The sequence below is a fragment of the Triturus cristatus genome, chromosome 2_1 (assembly GCF_964204655.1).
Source record: "Triturus cristatus chromosome 2_1, aTriCri1.1, whole genome shotgun sequence".
Taxonomy (NCBI): domain Eukaryota; kingdom Metazoa; phylum Chordata; class Amphibia; order Caudata; family Salamandridae; genus Triturus; species Triturus cristatus.
This window is the reverse complement of record NC_140581.1, coordinates 301891520-301912719: the sequence shown is the minus strand read 5'-3', so window position 1 is coordinate 301912719 and position 21200 is coordinate 301891520. Positions and strand designations below refer to the sequence as shown.

The 21200-nt window shown below is 44.7% G+C and overlaps 1 protein-coding gene across 1 annotated transcript in view; it reads right to left on the bottom strand.

Annotated features, from left to right (window-relative positions):
* C7 (complement C7) overlaps positions 1-21200 on the bottom strand; it is a 571431-nt gene that overhangs the window by 51099 nt on the left and 499132 nt on the right. Inside the window, exon 16 of the mRNA XM_085631170.1 lies at positions 16699-16795. Coding sequence (XP_085487296.1) covers positions 16699-16795 — 97 coding nt within the window. The remainder of the gene's footprint in view (positions 1-16698; positions 16796-21200) is intronic.

Genomic DNA, 21200 nt, shown 5'->3' with positions numbered 1-21200 from the left:
GGTTAGGCAGACCAAGGGTCAGTCAGAGTCAGTTACCACCAGCACCAGTCATCAAAAAGATGGGGGGTGCCCAGGGCACAGGATGACTTTGCAACATAAATACACCAGGCAATGAGGTTCCCATTGGACAGCACCTAGTCCCTTGAATGGGCCCCTACCCTCCGCAGGAGGAAGAGTCTGGATTTTTGCCAGTTGACTTTGAGTACTGATAACACCTCAAACTCAGTCATCAGTCATATGGCATCCGCCAGAGCACCCCCTACATAATGCAGGAACATCAACAAGTCGTCTGCGTAGAGCGCTGTGTAGTAGTGTTGCCTCTCTATTTGTATGCCTTGATATCTGTTTCCAGTCCGAGCGAGGCTGGCCAGAGGTTCTATGGCCAAGGCAAAGAGCAATGGGGAGAGGGGGCACCACTGCAGCAACCCCCTCTCCACTATATATTGCTCCGAGATTGTACGGCCCATCCAGATTCTGGCCAGGTGGTCTGTATAGAGTAGTTTGACCCACATCAAAAAACCCCGTCCTAGCTGCATTCGCTCTATGACTGCATATACAAATCCCCATTTCAAGGCTGTAGATGGCCTTTTCTATGTCTATCATAAAGACCGCCCTTTCGCCCTGGGTACCAGGGCCGGACTGGCTGTGGTGGGCACCGGGCGTTTCCCCGGTAGGCCGCCAGGGTGGGGGCCGATTTTGAGCCCCTGGAGGGGGCTGTTTTTGCAGTATAGCTGCAATATCGGCTCCTGTAACATAATCGGCCGAAACCAGCCCTGGCAAACAGCTCGGCCGCACAGCCCCACCCGGGGGGTCAGTCGAGCACTTTGCCAGGGTCGGTTTTGGTTCCCAGTCCGGCCCTGAAAAGTACCCTGGTCTATATTTCGGCCCAAAAATATTTATTATCGCCACATCACGGCCATCTAGTCTACCAGTAACCACAATATATCGCCCTTCCGGGTCAATCAGATCCCCTGTGTGCTGAAAAGGAACCCCAATCCTCATCAAGCCCAACAGCCCTCTGGCATAAGCCGAGTAAGAGGGTAATATGCCTGACCCCATAATCTGCGTTTTAGGGCCGCCCCCTCTGGAGCTAGTAGGTGAGTTGCTTGCAGGAGGGCAATGTGGACAACCCACCTGTTCAAGTAAGACAATATTTTATAGTGTTTGGACATTGTGTGCATCCCCCTGATGTTCCACGTTAGAACCTTGGATGTCTTGAGGTTAGCCATTGGTGTACATTGTATAAGGCCCAGCACTCCATTTCCAGTCATGTGTCCCCTGCCCTGAGGTAGGAACCCATTGGATGCCCCCATCATGGTGGTCCCCAGTATGCAACCCCTGCTAAGTCTCTTAACTCAAAACACTTTTAACAATCCAACTCCCATGCCCCAGGACAAGTGACTGTGCTGGAGCGAGGTTTTCCCTAAGAATCGTATACCTTCTCCATTTTATCATTTTTGAATAAACATGAATAACTGATTACCATTAATAGTATTAATTGTTTGCTGTGTTAAATTAATCAACATTACTAATTAGAAAATATACGTGGGAATCGCATTTGCATGGCCTGATTGATACGTAAACTAATTTCGTACGCATACTAATGTCAGATATTTAGAATTTGTATATTATATGTTGCTTATGTGATGTGATTTGTGAATCGTGCTTTAAATTGTGAGTATAAACCGCAATGCGTGTTGCTTTTGCTAGATAAATACACACACATAGAGGGTTTAGTGAGGGAATTACATTTTAATAGTCATTTCCATGTATTAATTACGTTTTGTGTCTCTTTGCTTAAGTTGACCTTTCTGGAGTGGCCACAAAATGGCTGCCATCCCTATTTTGACGGACAGACGAGATACAGAAGTCACTGAGTGAAGTGCGCCTGCGCTAAAAGATGAGCAACAATAACCTCGTCCTGACCCCAGGCAGACTGTACTCATGAAGGACGCACCGGGATGAGTGCCAAGCCTCAAACAATGAACTTCCCTAAACTATGAACTGTTATAATTGATGACACCATGGACACAAACCCGCATGGGAATAAACGTGCCCTGGATAGATTGGAAACTGTTACAATTTTATTAATAAATTGAGAACTGCATCTAATGCAACATCGAATGCATGGGAATCAGGAAGAATGATTCTGGTTCAACCAATCGAATTTGTTCTAAAACATGTATTGTAACATTTGTCGTCGATAGTTTACTATAAAAGTAGACTAGAGAGGGTAGGGCTTCACCACACCTTCACTTTACCAGATTTCCCGATGTTATGCTGACAGAGAGGACGGTGACACTGCTGGACAGCTGCTTGCCAGAGACTCTGATGGAATGACCAGATGCCCAATTAACTTACAAACTGATTAATCGATTTATGGGCATAGAGACGAAAGATCTGAATTTGACATAGAGGATGCCATTTAGCCAGATTAGGTAAATATGCGAACCAAATATTGAATGCATTATGATTTCCATATGCTTTAATTAGATAAACACTATTATTTCATTTAAGAACTGTGTCTGGTTATTATTTGAAGTGTTTTGATGTATATTGTTTAGAAGAATAAGATGTCGCTTTTCCCAGCAACTAGCTGATCCATGGCCAATAGCATGGGAGGAACTGTTAGGTTATAGAGGTATTAAGACCCTGGTGAGGTAGGGATGAAGAGGTGAATTTCTTGTTACTTATCAGGTGATCGGTGCAAATCTTCCTCCCATAGTATTTTCCAGCGCATGGAATAAGAATAGAAAATAATTTCCTCTCTCTCTCTCTCTCTCTCTCTCTCTCTCTCTCTCAGACAATTGATCTGAAAAATAAGACTGAATGATTGGTGTTATGGGCCCCACCAGTGAATGAATGTGGTTGTTGAAGAAGATCTGTGGTCTGTAGACGTAGTGAGGGGATTTTTGGCATTAAGCACTGGAGCAGTTTTTCTGGTAGCAGAATGATGGTTAGCTATTGTTTGGGTTTAGCGACGATTGCTTGTAAATAGCTTATTGATTATTGATTGGTATTGGTTTATGTACTAACACTCTATGTTGAGTCGCATCGAGTTATATGTTGTTTGCACAGCTTCTGAGATGTAGGAAGTTGGAGGTTTGTAACAGTTCCGTAGTAGAGCAGAGATAGATGCTGCTCTCAGGAAAGACGGGATTGTTGTAGCCCTGTAGGTACACAGGGAAAACGTGTGACAAGTGAAGTTGCACGGCGCATTGTCTGGGTTCGATTCGGCGGCATCATCGTGTGTTGCCATTAGAAATATTCTTGGTGTGAGAAGCATGTATGATAGCGAAAGTTACCTGTGAAATTTTTGTCTTTAAGTACCAGGAAACCAATTGGCATACCGATAACGCGTATCACTGAAAAGGTAGAGGGTGTTCTCTGAGCTTGTTAGAAGGACAAAGTAGAGGGAAGCTCTGCTTTGTTAACGAGTGTGATAATTCTGTAGTAGGACAGACTGTTCGCTGTTTTCGGGAAAGACAGGATTCTGTGCGTATGTACTACATTTTCATGTATGAACGAGTGTGAATGAAAAGGCATTCGGGTTGATTGCGAAACTCTAGGTTATTTCTAAAATACCAGAGAAACAGTTAGCTAATGCTTGCTAGAAGGGTAAAGTAGAGGGATGTGCTACTTTATCAACGGAAGTAACGATTCCGTAGTAGGGCAAAGGTAAGCGCTGCTCTCGGGACAGACGGAATTCTTGTGAGAAAGGTCTTTTGCTGTTCTTTGTTTAGCAAAGCAGACAATGGAGATGTTTTAGTGTTGTTACTAATCAAATCGTAAAAGTTACAGTAAGAGTTCACGGAGCGGTCTTATAAAGGAGGAGTAGACGAGAACAGAGCAGAGCGAGTTGCCACAGCGGCTGCTGACGTCAGAACGACCGCGCTGGGATTGGACAGTAGATTGGAGGAGTAAAACGCTCCGGATTGGTACGTTAGTGTAAAGCCGCGCTAGGAGTGGAAGAATACAGAGTGACGTAAACGCTCCCTGATTGGAGTGTTAGTGTGAGTCGCGCTGAGATTGGAGGATTGTGATAGTGACGTAGACGCTCCTGATTGGTGCATTAGTAAGAATCGCGCTGTGAGTGGACAGAATAGCGGTACCATTGCAAGAAGCCTAAACGGTACACGAAAATCAGGAAAATGTATCACCAACCACCAGAAAAGAAGAAATCGTGGTTTGGGAAAATTAAAAGATGGTTCAAGAAAGATAAAATAGTTACTAGGGAAGGACAGTTACTTCCTCCACCGAAAACACCCGCATCTACAATGATTGCGAAATATGGGTATCATACTTGTATTTGGTTAGATAATTGGGTAAAATACACCAAGGGCGATGGAGTCCTGGCGTTTCCAGAACATGGTTCCTTTAATTTGGCCGTTTTGAGAAATCTCCGAGACAAAATGATGGACTTAGAACCAAGACCTAGACCGACGCAGTTTGAGGCATTGACGGAATGGGAAGACGAAATGCATGAACGAGAAAAACAGAGAAGTGGTAGGGGTTATCGATACATGTTCTGTAAATCATACGGACATGAGACACATGAAGACAGGATGAAAAGGTGGCGGAATGCAAGTATGACTCAGGGTATGTATCCTGTGAGAATGGTAGGAGAGAATGAAGGGAGAAAATGCACCGAGAAAAGGCCGAATGTGAATTTTAGTGGGTATGAAGTGAATGAATCAGAAGATGATGTTCTTGATGAGGTGTTTTACAAAAACCCACCCCCGTATCGACCAGAACCAGAAGCATTGTCACCAAGTGCCCCAATGAGAGAAACATTACGAATAATTAAAACAGAGACCATGTCACCAGAACTAGGGAAAAGTAACTCTGCAAGAGAAATAGAAAAACAAACAGAAAGTAGGGTAAATGGTGAGAATTCAGTAGAACTGGCTAAAACTACCCTAGAATTAACCGAGAAAATAAGAGAATTGACCAAGAATCTAGAAGCTGTAACAGTTCCAGTAACGATAGGTCCAGTAATGCCCATTTTTGAGAAACAGAAGGATACTGAACATTGTTTGACAGTGCCGTACAGAAGCCAAAATCCAATTGAAAATGCTGAACGGAGTCAAATTGACAATCCGTGGGGACCGACAATAAATATGTTTGAACCGAATGTTTCAAATAATCCATTTGTAAATCAAATCTACGCTGAAAAGAGCAGAATGACAATGGAAACATTATTAGAACCACAAAAGGCCCCAGAACAAAATAATGTAGACAACCCAGCAGGACCTTCCGTAGAAGAATTAAGCGAATGGCTCAGAGAGTTACAGAAAAATGATCAAGAATCCCAGTCAATAGATGTGGCCAAATTACGAATGGTATTGGAAGAATTAATAGTAGGAACTATCCCTACTGAAAAATTGAAAAACTACCAAGATGAGGAATTGTTGTTTCTCTGCAAGAGTGCAACCTGGAGAGCGAAAAACCTGCATGAAAGATTAGAGGAAATTGCAAATGAAATGGGAATAGATTTTGACAGAGTAAAAGCACTGCAAAAATCCTATCAAGTTGAATTCACTGAGAAGGATATAGAGAACATGAATACCACAGGAAGGATAGGTCAAATTAAGGACATAATTGGTTTGTTGAGAAAATGGGGAGATGTTGACAGATGGAGAAGTAAGTGGTGTAGAAGACGTGATAATATCACAGAAAAGACAGTTTCAGCATTTCCCGTTAGAGAGAAAGAAAAGGTAACGACAGAATACCCCATGAGAGAGATTCCAGGGGGAGGGTATGTCCATGTTCCATGGACAAGACAGGACATTTTGTCTTTCACAAATGATTTCCCTCGACCACACGAAAAGCCCGTTGAGTGGTACCGGCAGGTAGACAGGTTTGTAAAATTGGCAAAGGTATTATGGATAGATTTGAATAGTCTATTCGATATAATAGTACCAGCAGATTTGTAGACAGAGTGCAAGCTGATGATAAGTTGGCCCACTCAGGAGTATCCTAGGGACCCTAAGACGGGAGCTCCCGACCCAGAGGTAATGAAGAAATATGAGCAGGTTATGGCATTTCTGAAAAATAAGGTACCCCCCTAAAGAGACTGATTGGGTAAAAATTGACAGAACCCAACAGGAAAGCAAGGAGTCAGTACATGCATATTATGAGAGACTAATTCAGGCTTTTAAACAGTTCAGTGGAGATGAGAACCTGAGTGATAAAGATTTGAGCCATTTCGTATACAGGTTTGTATATGGTTTACGCCCAGAAATTGGTGATATAATAAAGCAGCATACAGTTGATTGGCAAAATAAGAAAATAGATGAAGTTTCGAGACATGCAAAATATTTCAGCGATGAGATTGAGGCAAAACAACAGAAACTGAAAGAAAAGGCAATGTGGGCACAGGTAAAGGTAGCCGAACGACAGGAAGCTCAGTTGGTAGAACAAGCAAACAATGCAGGAGTAAGACCAAGATTTGGTACAGGGAAAGGAAAAGGTAATATAGAAGAAGCCAAAAAGAAATTCCCATGTCACAATTGCGGTGAATTAGGGCATTGGAAATCAGAGTGTAATAACCCTCCAAATACTAATATTGAAAATCGATCGTTGAATCCACAGGTGCGGAAAGAGGTGGGTGGTCAACTGCAGCAATAGCAGCAGGTGGTTACTTCCCTGAATCAGGTGTTAAAACCACCTTTTCCACAGAACAGAAACTCACAGAAGTATAGTAAGGAATCAGGATTCTCCAATGAAGAACAGGTAAATAAACCATCACGCGCTCGCACTGTTTCGCAGTATTGTCTGCAACATGATGAGAGTGATTCAGAAATGGATTATTGACGGTGCCAAAGGGAGGAAGAAGAGTGCGTACTTGGCGCAACTCTAGAAGTAGACCAGACAGGACCATTTGTAGATGGGAAGATTAATGATGATAACATTATTTTCCTAGTGGACACTGGTGCTACTCGATCTACTGTTAGATCAGCAGATGTTAAGAATCTTCCTCTTTCGGATGAAACAATCCAAGTAGTTGGTGTATCTAACCAACAGTTAAAAACATACCTTACAGAACCCGTAAAGGTTAGTATAGGGACATTTTCTGAAATGCACCGATTTGTGGTGTGTGACACCAGTCCTGTGAACTTGCTAGGTAGGGACCTGCTGTGCAAGATGAATTGCACTATATTTTGTACTCTAGATGGAATAGCTTTTGAAACACCAGATGAGGATGTATTGTATAAAATGACCATAGCTAACACAGAATGTGAAACTATTGGAACATATGCAGTATTTAATCCAGATGAACTGCCTAGAGAATTGAAACTGTCTGTAAAAGCAGAGGTTTGGGATTTCACTGGAGAAGATGTAGGGCTAATGAGAAACGTAGACCCAGTAAAAATTACTGTCAAAGATGGAGTTAGTTATCCAAACATTCCCCAGTATAGATTGACACCTGAAATAAATGAAGGAGTAACTCCAATAATTGAGAAAATGATCAAACAAGGAACTCTGAGAGAAATATTGAGCAGTCCATGTAACTCACCCATAATGGGCCTGAAAAAGCCAAATGGGAAGTTCAGAATAGTGCAAGACCTGAGAAAAGTAAACAAAATCGTTGTACCATGTTGTCCCATTGTACCAAATCCATCAGTGATTTTGTATCAGCTTCCCCATGATGCAGAATGGTATACAGTGATTGATCTGTGCCATGCGTTCTTTTCCATTCCATTGCATCATGACAGTCAGCAAAGTTTTGCATTTCGGTTTGGAGACCGTATTTTGGCATGGTGCCGAATCCCACAGGGGTATACAGAAAGCCCCTCAATATTTAATCAATTGTTGAAAAAGTCATTGGAAAGTCTGCAAATGCCCGAGAGTCCAGTACTAGTGCAGTATATCGACGACCTCCTTGTGGCGTCGAAAACTCGTGAAGCTTGTGAAGTAGACACTATAGCCTTACTAAATCACTTGGCCGATGGAGGATTAAAAGTGTCCCAAGCCAAACTGCAGTATTGTAAGAAAGAATTACAGTATTTGGGACATAACATTGAAAAAGGATTGAGGAAAATACCAATAGACAGAATCAGAATCATAAAAGGAATGAGAGCCCCCATGACGCAAAGAGAAGTGAGAATGTTTCTGGGAATGGTAGGGTACTGCCGCCAGTGGATCAGCAACTTTTCGCTGATTGCAAAACCTCTGGTACGGCTAACAAGGAGTGATGTAAAAGATCCCCTTGAATTGAATAAGGAAGAATTGGCAGCATTCAAACGATTGAAAGATGGATTGTGTGAAGCCCCAGCATTGGGTATGCCTGATTATGAAAAAGAATTTGAGTTATATTGCAGTGAAAGAAATGGATGTGCACTTTCTGTGTTAATCCAGAGCATGGAAGATTGAGGAGACCATTGCATATTATTCATCGATGCTTGATCCAGTAGCTGTAGGCTTACCTGGTTGTCTGAAAGCAGTAGCTGCAACATGTCGAAGTTTGGAGCAGAGTGAAGGAATCGTGATGGGATATCCTTTGAAAGTGTTTGTACCTCATGATGTGGCTATTCTTTTAACAAGGAGTCGTACTCAGTATATGACACATAGTCGGCTGACTAAGTATGAGAAAGTCATATTAGGTGCAACGAATGTGAGCCTTGCAAGATGTGCGAATAGAAAATATACATGAGAATCGCATTTGCATGGCCTGATTGATACGTAAACTAATTTCGTACGCATACTAATGTCAGATAGTCAGATTTTGTATATTATATGTTGCTTATGTGATGTGATTTGTGAATCGTGCTTTAAATTGTGAGTATAAACTGCAATGCGTGTTGCTTTTGCTATATAAATACACACACATAGAGGGTTTAGTGAGGGAATTACATTTTAATAGTCATTTCCATGTATTAATTACGTTTTGTGTCTCTTTGCTTAAGTTGACCTTTCTGGAGTGGCCACAAAATGGCTGCCATCCCTATTTTGACGGACAGACGAGATACAGAAGTCACTGAGTGAAGTGCGCCTGCGCTAAAAGATGAGCAACAATAACCTCGTCCTGACCCCAGGCAGACTGTACTCGTGAAGGATGCACCGGGAGGAGTGCCAAGCCTCAAACAATGAACTTCCCTAAACTATGAACTGTTATAATTGATGACACCATGGACACAAACCCGCATGGGAATAAACATGCCCTGGATGGATTGGAAATTGTTACAATTTTATTAATAAATTGAGAACTGCATCTAATGCAACATCGAATGTATGGGAATCAGGAAGAATGATTCTGGTTCAACCAATCAAATTTGTTCTAAAACATGTATTGTACCATTTGTCGTCGATATTTTACTATAAAAGTAGACTAGAGAGGGTAGGGCTTCACCACACCTTCACTTTACCAGATTTCCCGACGTTATGCTGACAGAGAGGACGGTGACACTGCTGGACAGCTGCTTGCCAGAGACTCTGATGGAATGACCAGATGCCCAATTAACTTACGAACTGATTAATCGATTTATGGGCATAGAGACGAAAGATCTGAATTTGACATAGAGGATGCCATTTAGCCAGATTAGGTAAATATGCGAACCAAATATTGAATGCATTATGATTTCCATATGCTTTAATTAGATAAACACTATTTTTTCATTTAAGAACTGTGTCGGGTTATTATTTGAAGTGTTTTGATGTAAATTGTTTAGAAGAATAAGATGTCGCTTTTCCCAGCAACTAGCTGATCCATGGCCAATAGCATGGGCGGAACTGTTAGGTTATAAAGGTATTAAGACCCTGGTGAGGTAGGGATGAAGAGGTGAATTTGTTGTTACTCATCAGGTGATCGGTGCAAATCTTCCTCCCATAGTATTTTCCAGCGCATGGAATAAGAAGAGAAAAGAATTTCCTCTCTCTCTCTCTCTCTCTCTCTCTCTCTCTCTCTCGAGGACCATTGATCTGAAAAATAAGACTGAATGATTGGTGTTATGGGCCCCACCAGTGAATGAATGTGGTTGTTGAAGAAGATCTGTGGTCTGTAGACGTAGTGAGGGGATTTTTGGCATTAAGCGCTGGAGCAAGTGTTCCCCCTCATCCAAACTTTACGCAAACTGTGCAATCAAGAGATACTTGTGAAGGCACCTACAAGCATCCTATGTGGAGAGTAACCAAGTTTCCCCTAGCTCTCCCTGACATTCCACCCATCCAGTGTATGCCACAAATATTCGTGGCACGGGCCCTGGAAAATGTAGTATGGCCACCCAATCTCTCATAGTCACTGATCATTTCTTCCCACCACCTTCTCCCCCCTTAATATTTCAGATACTTTCATCAGCTGTCCCACCGGTCACTGCAGGAAGATCTTGGCTGGGCTTCCCCAGCAGGCTGGAGCTATGATCAGAGTCTGAGTCTTTGGTGTCATCCCCAGTCAGTGAGTGAATGTCTCGCATGCTCCGGTGGCGCTTAATGAAGTGACTGCTGCCACTAAAATATCTATTTCTTGTTGGGTCTCTGCTCTAGAAGGGGCAGCTGAAGATCTGGATCTCTTTTCACATTGCCATCCATTCTGTCTCATCCTTCTCTCTCGTGGGGCCAGATCAGGTTTCCGGTGAGGCTGTTGATCTATCCAGTACCACACCTCCTGCGGTGTGTTGAAGAATCATGTGCCGGTCAGGGTCACCACTCTGAGACATGCGGGAACATCATTGCATATTGAATATCCATTTGCCGGAGCCTCTTCTTTGCTGCCAGATAAGTTGAGTGCTGCCTTTGGACGTCCCTGGAGAAGTCTGGAAATATTCTGACCGTGCTGTTGTCGACCACCAGCTGACCCTTCTGTTGAGCTTGGCGGAGAAAATGTTTGCGATCTTTATAGAACAGCAATCTTGCCACCACTGGGTGTGGGGTGCCCCCTGGGGCAGGGTCTTGCAGGCACGTTTGAGAGTGTATTAAGACAAGAGACCCTCCTCAGCCACCTTCTCTCAGATCCATTTCTCCAGGTATTCGACCATGTCATTGCCTTCGATTTTCTCAGGTAGTCCAACTATTCTTAGTTCGAGTGTGAGGACCTGAGTCTCCAGTAGGGCAAGCCTGTCAGTTGCTGAAGACAAGGTCGGACACATGTCCGCTATTTCCTTTTCAGCTGTAGTGACTCGTTCCACCAGTCGGTGGTGGTCAGCTCTCAGAAGCCCCATATCCTCCCTGAGGGTGTCTATTTTAGTCTCTATGGCTGTCCTAGATGCTGCTATTGGTTGGTGGATGTCTTGAAGCGTTGGTCCATCAGGTGGATCAAGTTGCGATGGGTGGTCAGTCTCGGTCATTCTGTTCTCCCCTGCCTCCTCCTGTGTCGGGCCTGCAGGTTCGGGGTCTCTTTTGCGGGTAGTTTCCCCCGTTGTGCCAGCCGCATTGTGCAAGACCTACCCTCTATGGTTATGCAGGGTGAACCTTGGCTCTTTGCTGCAATGCAGCGGCACACTCTCCTTTCAGCACACAAAATTGTAGGATCCACATGGAATCTCCCCGGGAGGGCAGCCACAGTCTCTCAAGTGACTCTTTAACTCGCCGTTAGGTGTGTCTCAGGGTTAGTGGTCCTCCACGATCCACGGCCATGCAGTTAGTCTAGGCAAGAACCCTCCACCGCAGCTGTGGTATATTGCGGCCCTTCATTGTGTTGCAAATATTCACATCTCATCAGACATGCGTGTCTAGGTGAGAGGCCTCCAACTATGCCATTTATGCGGACGGCCTCATCTGGGGGGGCCACATGGATATCGCCTGCCTCTCCTCGCCGGTTCTGCCCTCGCTACTTGCCCGGCTGCTCGGCATGGGCCTCCTCTTCCAGGTGGTGCTCCGCTAATCTACTCATTCAGGGCAGTGGCTTTGTCAAAGGCAATACGGTCAATAGCCATTCCAGTCCCACCCGAGGGCCCCCACCATTCAGAGGAGAGGGAGGCCAATCACCTCAAGGCCCCCATAAGTGGAGCTCTCACCACTCCCTCCTTAATCTCCGCAAGAAGCTGTCTCCAGAACAAGGATTCTGACCTGGTGCCCGTCACTGGGTTGACCTGCTGTGGCTCTATTTGCCACTCCATGGGGGGAAGCTCTTCCCCTCTCCTTCTTGTGACAGGGATAAAATAAGCTGGGGGCATGCGGTGCCCAAGTCTCCCCCCAAAGCTTCCAGAGCAGTGTGCTAACCTCCTGTCCCTCTGCCGGTCCCTCGAGACTTCCACCAGGCTCCCCAGAGTCTCCTGGAGAAGAGAAGCCACAGGCCCCCACACAATCCTCTCTTTCAGGCCCCCGGCAACACTCATAGGTCTCCGCTCTGATGAGGGAGTCTCACTGGCCCTCGCAGGGGTTTGCACCTTGTCGCCGACCGCAGCCCGATGTGCCCCCAAACGTGTTCCTTCTTGGCTCACAGCCCCGCCTCAGGCCTTCATTCAACCAGGAGACTCCCCCTGTTCTCACCTGCATGGACTTGGACAGGTTTTTGTGTGTTGGAGCTCTCCCCGACTGGTGTGTGGTTATCAGGTGACTCCTCTCAGCAGGCTTTGCTGGGGCAGCGCAGACCACGGGCAATTATGGGCCATGGCTGCCATCTTACCACCATCGCTTCGCCATCAGCCGCCCCAGGTCAGTTCAAAAAGCTATTTTTCTGCGCCTCATGGGCTGCGCATGGTGCCGAAATTTAACGGGAGCCTAGCAGAGCTCCCGGGCCCATTGTTATGTGTTAGGATGGCACTGGATATGGGTCTGTCCCTGGGAGCATAGTTCGGTGCTGCCTACTCCATCCGCGCCAAGCCACGCCCTCCACTATTACATTTCTTGTTCGTACAAGTTTAGTTAAAATTGAAAGGACTGTGTCCTCATTGAACTTTTTGTGATTGGGAGTTGGACATTTCGGGCTCGATTCACAAAGAAATGTATGGTTTTGTAAAGCAGTACTCCTGTAGGACTACTGCACGTACTCCTAAATGCCTTTGTGAATTGCCCATCAAACATTCACCATGGAAATATTCAGGGAATATTCATATGCAGTTACATATAGAAAGGACCGAAGAATTGGGAGTTGAACATTTCGGGGCTGATTCAAAGAATTATGTCTTAGAATGTGAAGTACTACTTCATGTACTCATACATGCGTTTGTGAATTGGCCCCAAAGTGTTTGGATAAATGACACAATATTTGTACAGAGGCATTTCAATGAGAAACGGTTAGTTATGGGTGTGTGTGTCTTCACTTGAAGGTACACGTACAAATGGCAATCAGTGGATATATGTTAATGATTCTTTATCCACTCATACATAACATATGCACAATGATAATTCATCTATTTTCATAACTCTAACACTAGGTTTATTATTCCTTTTTTCTCTTCTTACGCCCTCTGTTTCCATAGCCTGTCTCACACTGCCTCCATGAATTGTCTTTGACTGCGAGCGGTTATATTTTTATTTCTGTAGAGCTGAATTCATGCATTATTTTCTCAGTTTTCAAGCCTGTAACATTCCCGCATGACCTTTACATTAGTCAGCATATTGTTTGAATTGCGTGCTATAATTGGCTTCTAGCAGTGCTTAATTTGTAAAAGAATAAGGGTCATATTTATGAAAAAGTGACAGAGCGCAGCAATTCACCTTGCTGCTCTGTGCTGCATGACAGGGAAACAGCAGGAATCATATTTAACTCAATGCGCTGCATGAATCTTTTCCCAGCAAAGCACACAGTGCTGCCGCCTAGCGCAAATGCGTGCACTCATGCACCATGGTGCAAGGGTGCCGGCATTGCAAGCAGGATTGTTTTTCTGCAGGAAGGGACACTTTCTTGCACATAAAAATCCCCTAAGGCATTTTCCTCTTTGTCTGTGTGCTGTAGAATGTAGCACACATAGAAAGAGGAAAAAACAAGGAGAAATTATTATATTTCTCCTCGTTATGCCTTCACTGGGAATGAGTAGCATTTTGGTGCATTCTCAAGTCTACCAGTAAAGGTAAATCTGAAAATGTGTAAAAATCCATGGATTTTGCATGGGAACGACACCCTGGGGCAGAGTTCAAAACAAGAGATTTTTGTTGTGTTACTCTGGATTTATCAAGCCACTCAGGGCCACGCAAGGTGGCCTTGCGTGGCTTGATAAGTTGCATCTTGAGGGTTTGCGTCGTTTTTGCACCATGTTGCCCAGTGCAATAGTGATGCAATCCCTTGATAAATATGGCCCTAATTGCTTGGGCCCAAAGTTCTTCTCAGGCGCTTGCTGCTAAATGATGGGGTTGCCGAATACCAATGGTGCTTAGTCTTGATTTCACTTCATACCTCGAACCACCAACCTACACTCGTGCCCCTTTATCTCAATCTTTCAGGTTCATTATTACCCCTGTTCTCTATCTTTGGCATTTATTTTCTATCTTTCTTTCCGTGTGCTTCCCCTTTCCAAGCCTTTCTCTCTCTTGTCCCATGTTAAAGTCTAATGATGAAAAATAAATCCCGGTTCCCACAAATGGCTGCCAGTGAGCCCCACCTGCAACCACGGGCACAAATGAAACACTGACTGCCGGGCATGACTCCATCTCAGATTGGCCGTATCTCCACTCACAACAACCAAATTTACAACATTGTGCTTTATTTACTTTGGCCTGCTTGTGCTACCACATGAGCGTAAACTGCAAATGCATTTACTTTAAACTAGATGTACAAAACTTATTTCAGCAGCTCCAAGGAGGAAAACATTTTCAACTACATTAAAAACAGGGAAGCTTAATTACAAGGAATTGGAGTAGGGCAGCGCTGCAAGTCATTTTGCTGCACTGCCCTACGCCAATTCAAAAGGGCAGGAATGCACCGTATTTACAAGATACGGTTCATTCCTGTCCTTTCAGCCTGCGCCGGCGCACAATTGGCAGGATTGCCAATGCATGCAGACTTGTGTCTGTGTTGTTAGCATGATTGTTTTTGTGCAGGAAGGGGTACCTTCCTGCACAAAAACAATCACCAGAGGGGTTTGCCTCATTCTATGTGTGCTGCAGAATGCAACACATGTGGAAATGGGAAACAATCGATGAGAAATTAAATTATTTCTCCTCGTCACACCTGTTCTAGTGAGGCACAAGGTTTTGGTGCTGCCTCAGGTTTAAGAGAAATTGTAAATCTGGGCAGCAGCAAAGTCCATGGGTGTTGCATTGGATGTACACAAGCTCGCTCCTTCTCCAGAAACGCTCCTTCCATCTGGAACTCCCTGCCTAAAGACCTACGCTGTAACCTTTCCTACTTCAACTTCAAAAAAGACCTTAAACTGTACCTCCTCAACAAATATTGGGGTCCATAATACCTACCTCTGACACTGACTCCCACTCTGCGCCACCGTCAGGCTCCCCTCTATTGCCCTCCAATTCTCTCTCCTCCCCATTCTCCCTCCTAACTCTCCTCCCTCACGCTACTCTCTCCCCTCCCCCTTAACCCCCTCCCTGCCTCTATCTTTACATATGACATCTAGCCTTAGGCACGGCCTCCCACTGCTCTCCTGTTCTCCTAACTCTTACTCTCTTTGTCCCCCACCTTTATCTTTTCTTTTTTCTCTTTCACCCACCCACCCTAGCCTAATTACTCACAGCCCTCTTTAGCTTAATATAGTACTTTTGTAAATAGCACTCGAATTTATCTGCTTTCTCTGGTATAATTGTTCTTATTGCAATGTTTTTATCAAATGTTTTTAGTACCGTACCTCCTCACACTCCTGTAAAGAGCTCTGATACCCCTAGGTCTAGCCAGCGCTATATAAAACCTTTAGATAAATAAATAAATCTCACACAGCAACACCCATGGAACACCTCTTTGAGGCAGAGTAAGGCAAGGCAGTGACTTGCGCTGCCTTGCCTTCCTCAATATCTACGAGGCCATGAAAAGCCAATCTTTAAAAAGCCCTTGTAAACATAACGGTCTAATTTATGACTCCGGAGTGTCACACCGGGAAACATCCATTACAATGTAGTCATTACATCGCACTGCTTTTACGACACAACTGCCTTTACATTGCATGCCATTACAATGCATGTCACTGCAATGCTTGCCATTACAACGCATACCATTACAACGCATGCCATTACAACGCATACCATTACAACGCATACCATTGCAACGCATTATAAGGTAAGTAATGGAGATGTTTTAGTTTTAGGGTAGGTATGGGTTTTGGGGTAGATGGGAATAGTCATTTTTACCACTACACTATCCAACACTTTCCCTACTGTTGCACACACTGGAGTGGGAATAGTATTTTTAACCCTTACACTATCCAACATTTACCCTACTGTTGCCCTAAAAGTATTATGTGTTGTAATGGTATGCGTTGTAATGGTATGCGTTGTATTGGAATGCATTGTAATGTTAGTTTTAAAAAATGCATTGTGATAGCATGCGTTGTAAAATCATGCGATGTAATGGTAGTTGCGATGTACAAACCGTGTTGTAAATGCATGCTTTGTAATTGTTTGCATTGTACCGTCATATATTCGTCACAACATTGACAATCTGGAAGCGCAAATCTGCCACAATGGGCTTGTAAATAAGTCCCAGGATTTATTTCAGTTCGGGTGAGAGGATTTAATTAACGGCTCTAAAATTTCAGAAACTTAAAGCGACACTTAATTTATTTACCTGCGATGTTCACAAAACCCTCAAATATTACTAGAAAATGCAATTGATCTTACCCAGTTAAGACGTATAGTAACAAAAACACAAATTACCCGCAATCTGAGGGCATTTTACAGACACAGGTCGATTTTTGGAGCGTCTCCCAAGGCTGGCAAGTTGGTCTAAGCGGGTCTGGTTCCATTACTGTGGCTACAATAGAAAAAGATCAAGAAAGAGGCTTTACTTACAACATATTATATGAGTTACAGATCATTGGCCTATAATCAGGGACACCAAACTTGACTAGCAGTGGAAAATGAAACAGTGCATCATGAGTGATCAAAATATGCGGCAAGGAATGGAAAAAATATGTGCCATATCTTGAAAGGAAAATTATGCAGCACATTCTAAGGCATTAGTATGTAGCTATTGTGACACTGTAACATACAGTGATAAAAAACAGAATCTAATATAATAAAGTAATAGAATGTACGTTCTTTCAAACGATCCTATTCCAACAGTTCTTTACCAACAATTAATGTTTGCTCTTGCTCGGAAGTACAAGAGATCAATTTTATTTACACTGGCCATTTGTAGGAAGCTGGCTCTGTATATACTATACCAAAGTAAGGTATAGTGTGCACAGAGTCCAGTGGATCCCCATAGGGCCGGTTTGGGAACCAAAACCGGCCCTAGTAAATTGCTGGGGCAGCCCCCCTGGAGGGGAGGAGGGGAGTGCGGCCGAGCTGTTTGTTAGGGCCGGTTTCGGCCAATTTTGTTATAGGGGGCCGAAATTGTCAGCCCCCGGTGACAAAAACTGCCCCCAGGGGGCCCTAAACTAGCCCCCACCATGGCGGCTCACCGGGGAAACGCCCGGTGCCCGCTACGGCCAGTCCAGCCCTGGATCCCCAAGGGTAGGCAGAGGTCTCTATGTGTGCTAGTGTGGGCGAGCAGTAAGGCTTTATCAGAGGGAAGTGTTAAGCATTTATTGCACACACTCAGGCAAGAAATGATTTCACACACTTAAAGACTGAACTCTGACCAACTGTTTTGTATAAAAATATTTCTTTGTTGTATTTTATTTTTAGAACCAAGCCAGACTTGGTGCAGGGAAGTTAAAATAGTACTTTTCTGATACTACAGTTTAACGCAGTTGAATGTAGATACAGGTAGGTCAAATGTTCAGAAACAGTTGAAATTACTTTTCAGTTACTTTGCAATGACTTTAAGATTACTTTTTACATTTCTTTTCCTACTCAGTGTGATACGCATAGATATCACACTGTGACATTTCCTAAATAACAGATTAAGTAAGTCAGTTTTTGTAAATGCACAAGGTTTTTATACAATTGTCCACCTTCACACTTAGAACTTTTTTCACAGAAAAGCAGTCAATGCAATCCTTTGGGGGGGGGGAAATGAAGTTGTCGGTTACAAAGTAAGTACTTGGTTGTGGGAGTTGGGTTTCTGGGGTTAGAACCAGTGTTTCCCCACCATTGAGAATGCACTCAAAGAACACCCTCAGCAGCACTAGGGCGGCCGCGTTCAGAGAGCTGAGGCCCAATGTCTGGTTGCTGCTCACGGGCACGCTACTTGGATGTGGGAGCAAAGCTCCTCGGGTTTAGCTCAGGGTGCAGGTGGCTGGATCGATGTCGGGAGCCCTGTTGTTTTCAATAGGGAGGCTCTGGTCAGAGCAAACACTGCAGGCTCAGGCACGAAGATCGTCTGGAGGCAACCACTGGTTGGACAGGTAAGTTGGGATGTTGAGGGATGCCAGGACACTTTCGGTTGGGTCACCCAAGGCCATGGTGTGTCGGGTACAGGGGTGTCTTTCGGCGTCGGGTTGCACTTACCGGCCCCAGTAGCGGTTGGGGGGACCCTCCAGAATGTGGCTGCAGGCCCTGTAGGGAGACTTGAGGTATCACCAGATCCCAGGTTAGTATCCCCAGCGAGACATCCTCATGGCCACTCAAACTCTGGCCGTGGGCGTCGGGTGCAGAGTGGTGCAGACTCGCAGATTTGGTCGGAATCAGAGTCTGTTGGTGAGCAAATCCGGTGCTCACTGGAGACAAAGTCTTTTTAGTGAAAGCAGGGCAGGTCCCCTGGATTCTGGGGGGCTTCTGGCTGTAGGTCACACTGGGATTCTGCCGGAGCAATTCGAGGTCAGGACAGGCCAGTAGGGCTGGACCAAGTCAGTTGATGTCCCCCTCTTCTTCCTTCAGCACGGCTCTTCGGTCCATCTTCTTCTTCTTGTTTCTTCTTGTCTGAGGAGGCACGGTTTGCTGTTGCCACTAAATACCAACTATAGGTGTGCTTCAGGTAGGTACAGGTTGGGACCAATGAGTCCCTTCCTTGGGGTGGGTACACCCCCTATTATGCCCCCCTCCAGTGGTTTTCCTGCCGATCTCCCACCCAAAGTGGGGGTCAGAATCGGTGGGGGACAGTTGCTGGGAGCAGCAAATGGCTGGGCAAGATTACAAAGGTGACAAGCCTTTGAATCGTCCCCTTTGTGGACCTTGTCCATCCTCGGGGAGGAGGCTTGGCACCTCAACCCAGGATGTGCTTTGTTTCAGAGCGGCAGACTCTCAACCCAGGGGTCCTGAAAAATGTCTGGTGGTGGCAGCTGGCGAGAAGCCAGGACACTAGATTCAGGTAGTTTGTCAGGGGGTATCTCTAAGATGCGCTCTGAGTGCATTTATTATTAAATCCCATCCTGGCGTCAGTGTGGGTTTAAGGTGCTGAGAAGTTTGATATCAAACATGCACCTGCACCCTCACCAGTGATGTAGAGCACCCAGCTAGAGGGGTGGCTTACCTATGCCAAGGCAGTGGATTGTAGGCATAGCACACAGGGATGTCAACTCTTCACTTTGTTCTGCACCACAAATCTCAGCCTGCAATGGCAGTGTGTGTGTTTTAAGGAACAGTGTCTCTAAGGGTGGCACAATAGGTGCTGCAGCCCTCAGACGCCTTACCTTGTCACAGTGCCCTTGGCACCTATGGTACCTTTTACAAGGGGCTTACATGTGGCCAGAGAGTTGCCAATTGGGTTTTGCAACAGTACAGTTTTAAGGAAAGAATATAGGCCCTGGGTACCTGGTTAGCAAAAACCCAGGGCACACTCAGTCAAAGAGCATCAACATTAGGCAAAAAGTGGTGGGCAACCGTGCAAAAAGGGGCAATTTCCTACACAATTGACTTCACAGAATGCAATAGTTTTAAAAAGTGCTTCTAATACCTTTTAGAACCATGACACAATTTTTGGAACCACAACATTTTGCGACACACATAGCTTTAATGGACATGAGGTGGGCGATTTTTTTATTGTAACTAAAGTATCATGTGGGAGTGCACTGTCAGTTATAAACTCATTTCAGCCTGAAACAGCACCGCCACTGGACCGCCAGTGCACATTCCTGCACAGGAAGAAATGTACCATGTTGAGCATTTTTTCCTGTGCAGGAACTGAGCTTCAGAAATTCAGGGGGGCACAATATGAGCCCCCCTGCATGCATGCACGGCACAGGGGCAAGAGGCCCCTACAATGCCCCGTTTCTTTCCTCAGTGCCAGCCTTTTCATGGAGGAAGAACCTCCATGACACCACTGGTGGTGAGAAAAGTCGTAAAATGCTTGGTTGTGCCTCAGGCCACAACCAAGCATATCTTGGCCCTCAGACTGCCGTGCCACCTCCAGGTAATCACGGTTCCCTGGCTGCTGCGGCAGTGCAATGGCAGTCCGAAATCCCAACTCGTAAAGGGGCGGTCGGGCCGCCGGCGTGGCAGTGACAGGACGGCCAAGCTGTGCCCCAGTGAGTCTGGTGGTCCTCAGACCACCAGACTCGTAAGTAGGCCCCTAGTATTTTGTATAATAGCTTCAAACCAGCAAATTATCCATTTTTTTTATTTCTTATTCCTGAACACTATCCGAACGTGACAAGTATACTCTTGTCAGCATGAAGAAAATGCTCTTAGGTTTAGTAGCATTAGCTCTCACTCTCTTGATGTTAAAAAGAGAATTAAAATGTGCTAATTTTACGTCTTCCATTATCTCGCTTCGCTTAGCTTTACAGCATCCCCTTAGATTCAGCCGATGACAATGCAAACCCAATATAATTTCATGCTATTATCTTGCAGCTGTTCTATATTTCCAAAACAAAGAACTATGCATCAAGAGATCATTTGTACACGTTTTATGCATATAAGATAGCCGCAAAACAATCTGCGACAACTGAAAAGTTCAGGTTCGTGAAACAGTCCTGGAAAATATTTCAATGTAGCAGTGATAAACATTTTATATATTGGTATTTAATTTGTCTGATTTGGTTTAATATCAGCCATATGTTGGAGACTATTCAATTTCTCTATTGTATGGTAAAAATATAGGGAATTCGACTGGTAGCATTTGGTGGAGAGAGGTCAATGTTTTAATGTGTGGTGTGACTAGGCTCCTACACTGCCTGTAAAGTGTAGAATGTGCAGTGCTTGGAACCTGCTCTGACTTAAATTGACCAATCATTGAAATTACATTGAAATTACCTCAGCCGTGTGGTGTTAGGTTCACAAGGCTAAATATTCCTTAGCATGCCAAGAACTGGAAGTAACTTGTAGAGTTCTCT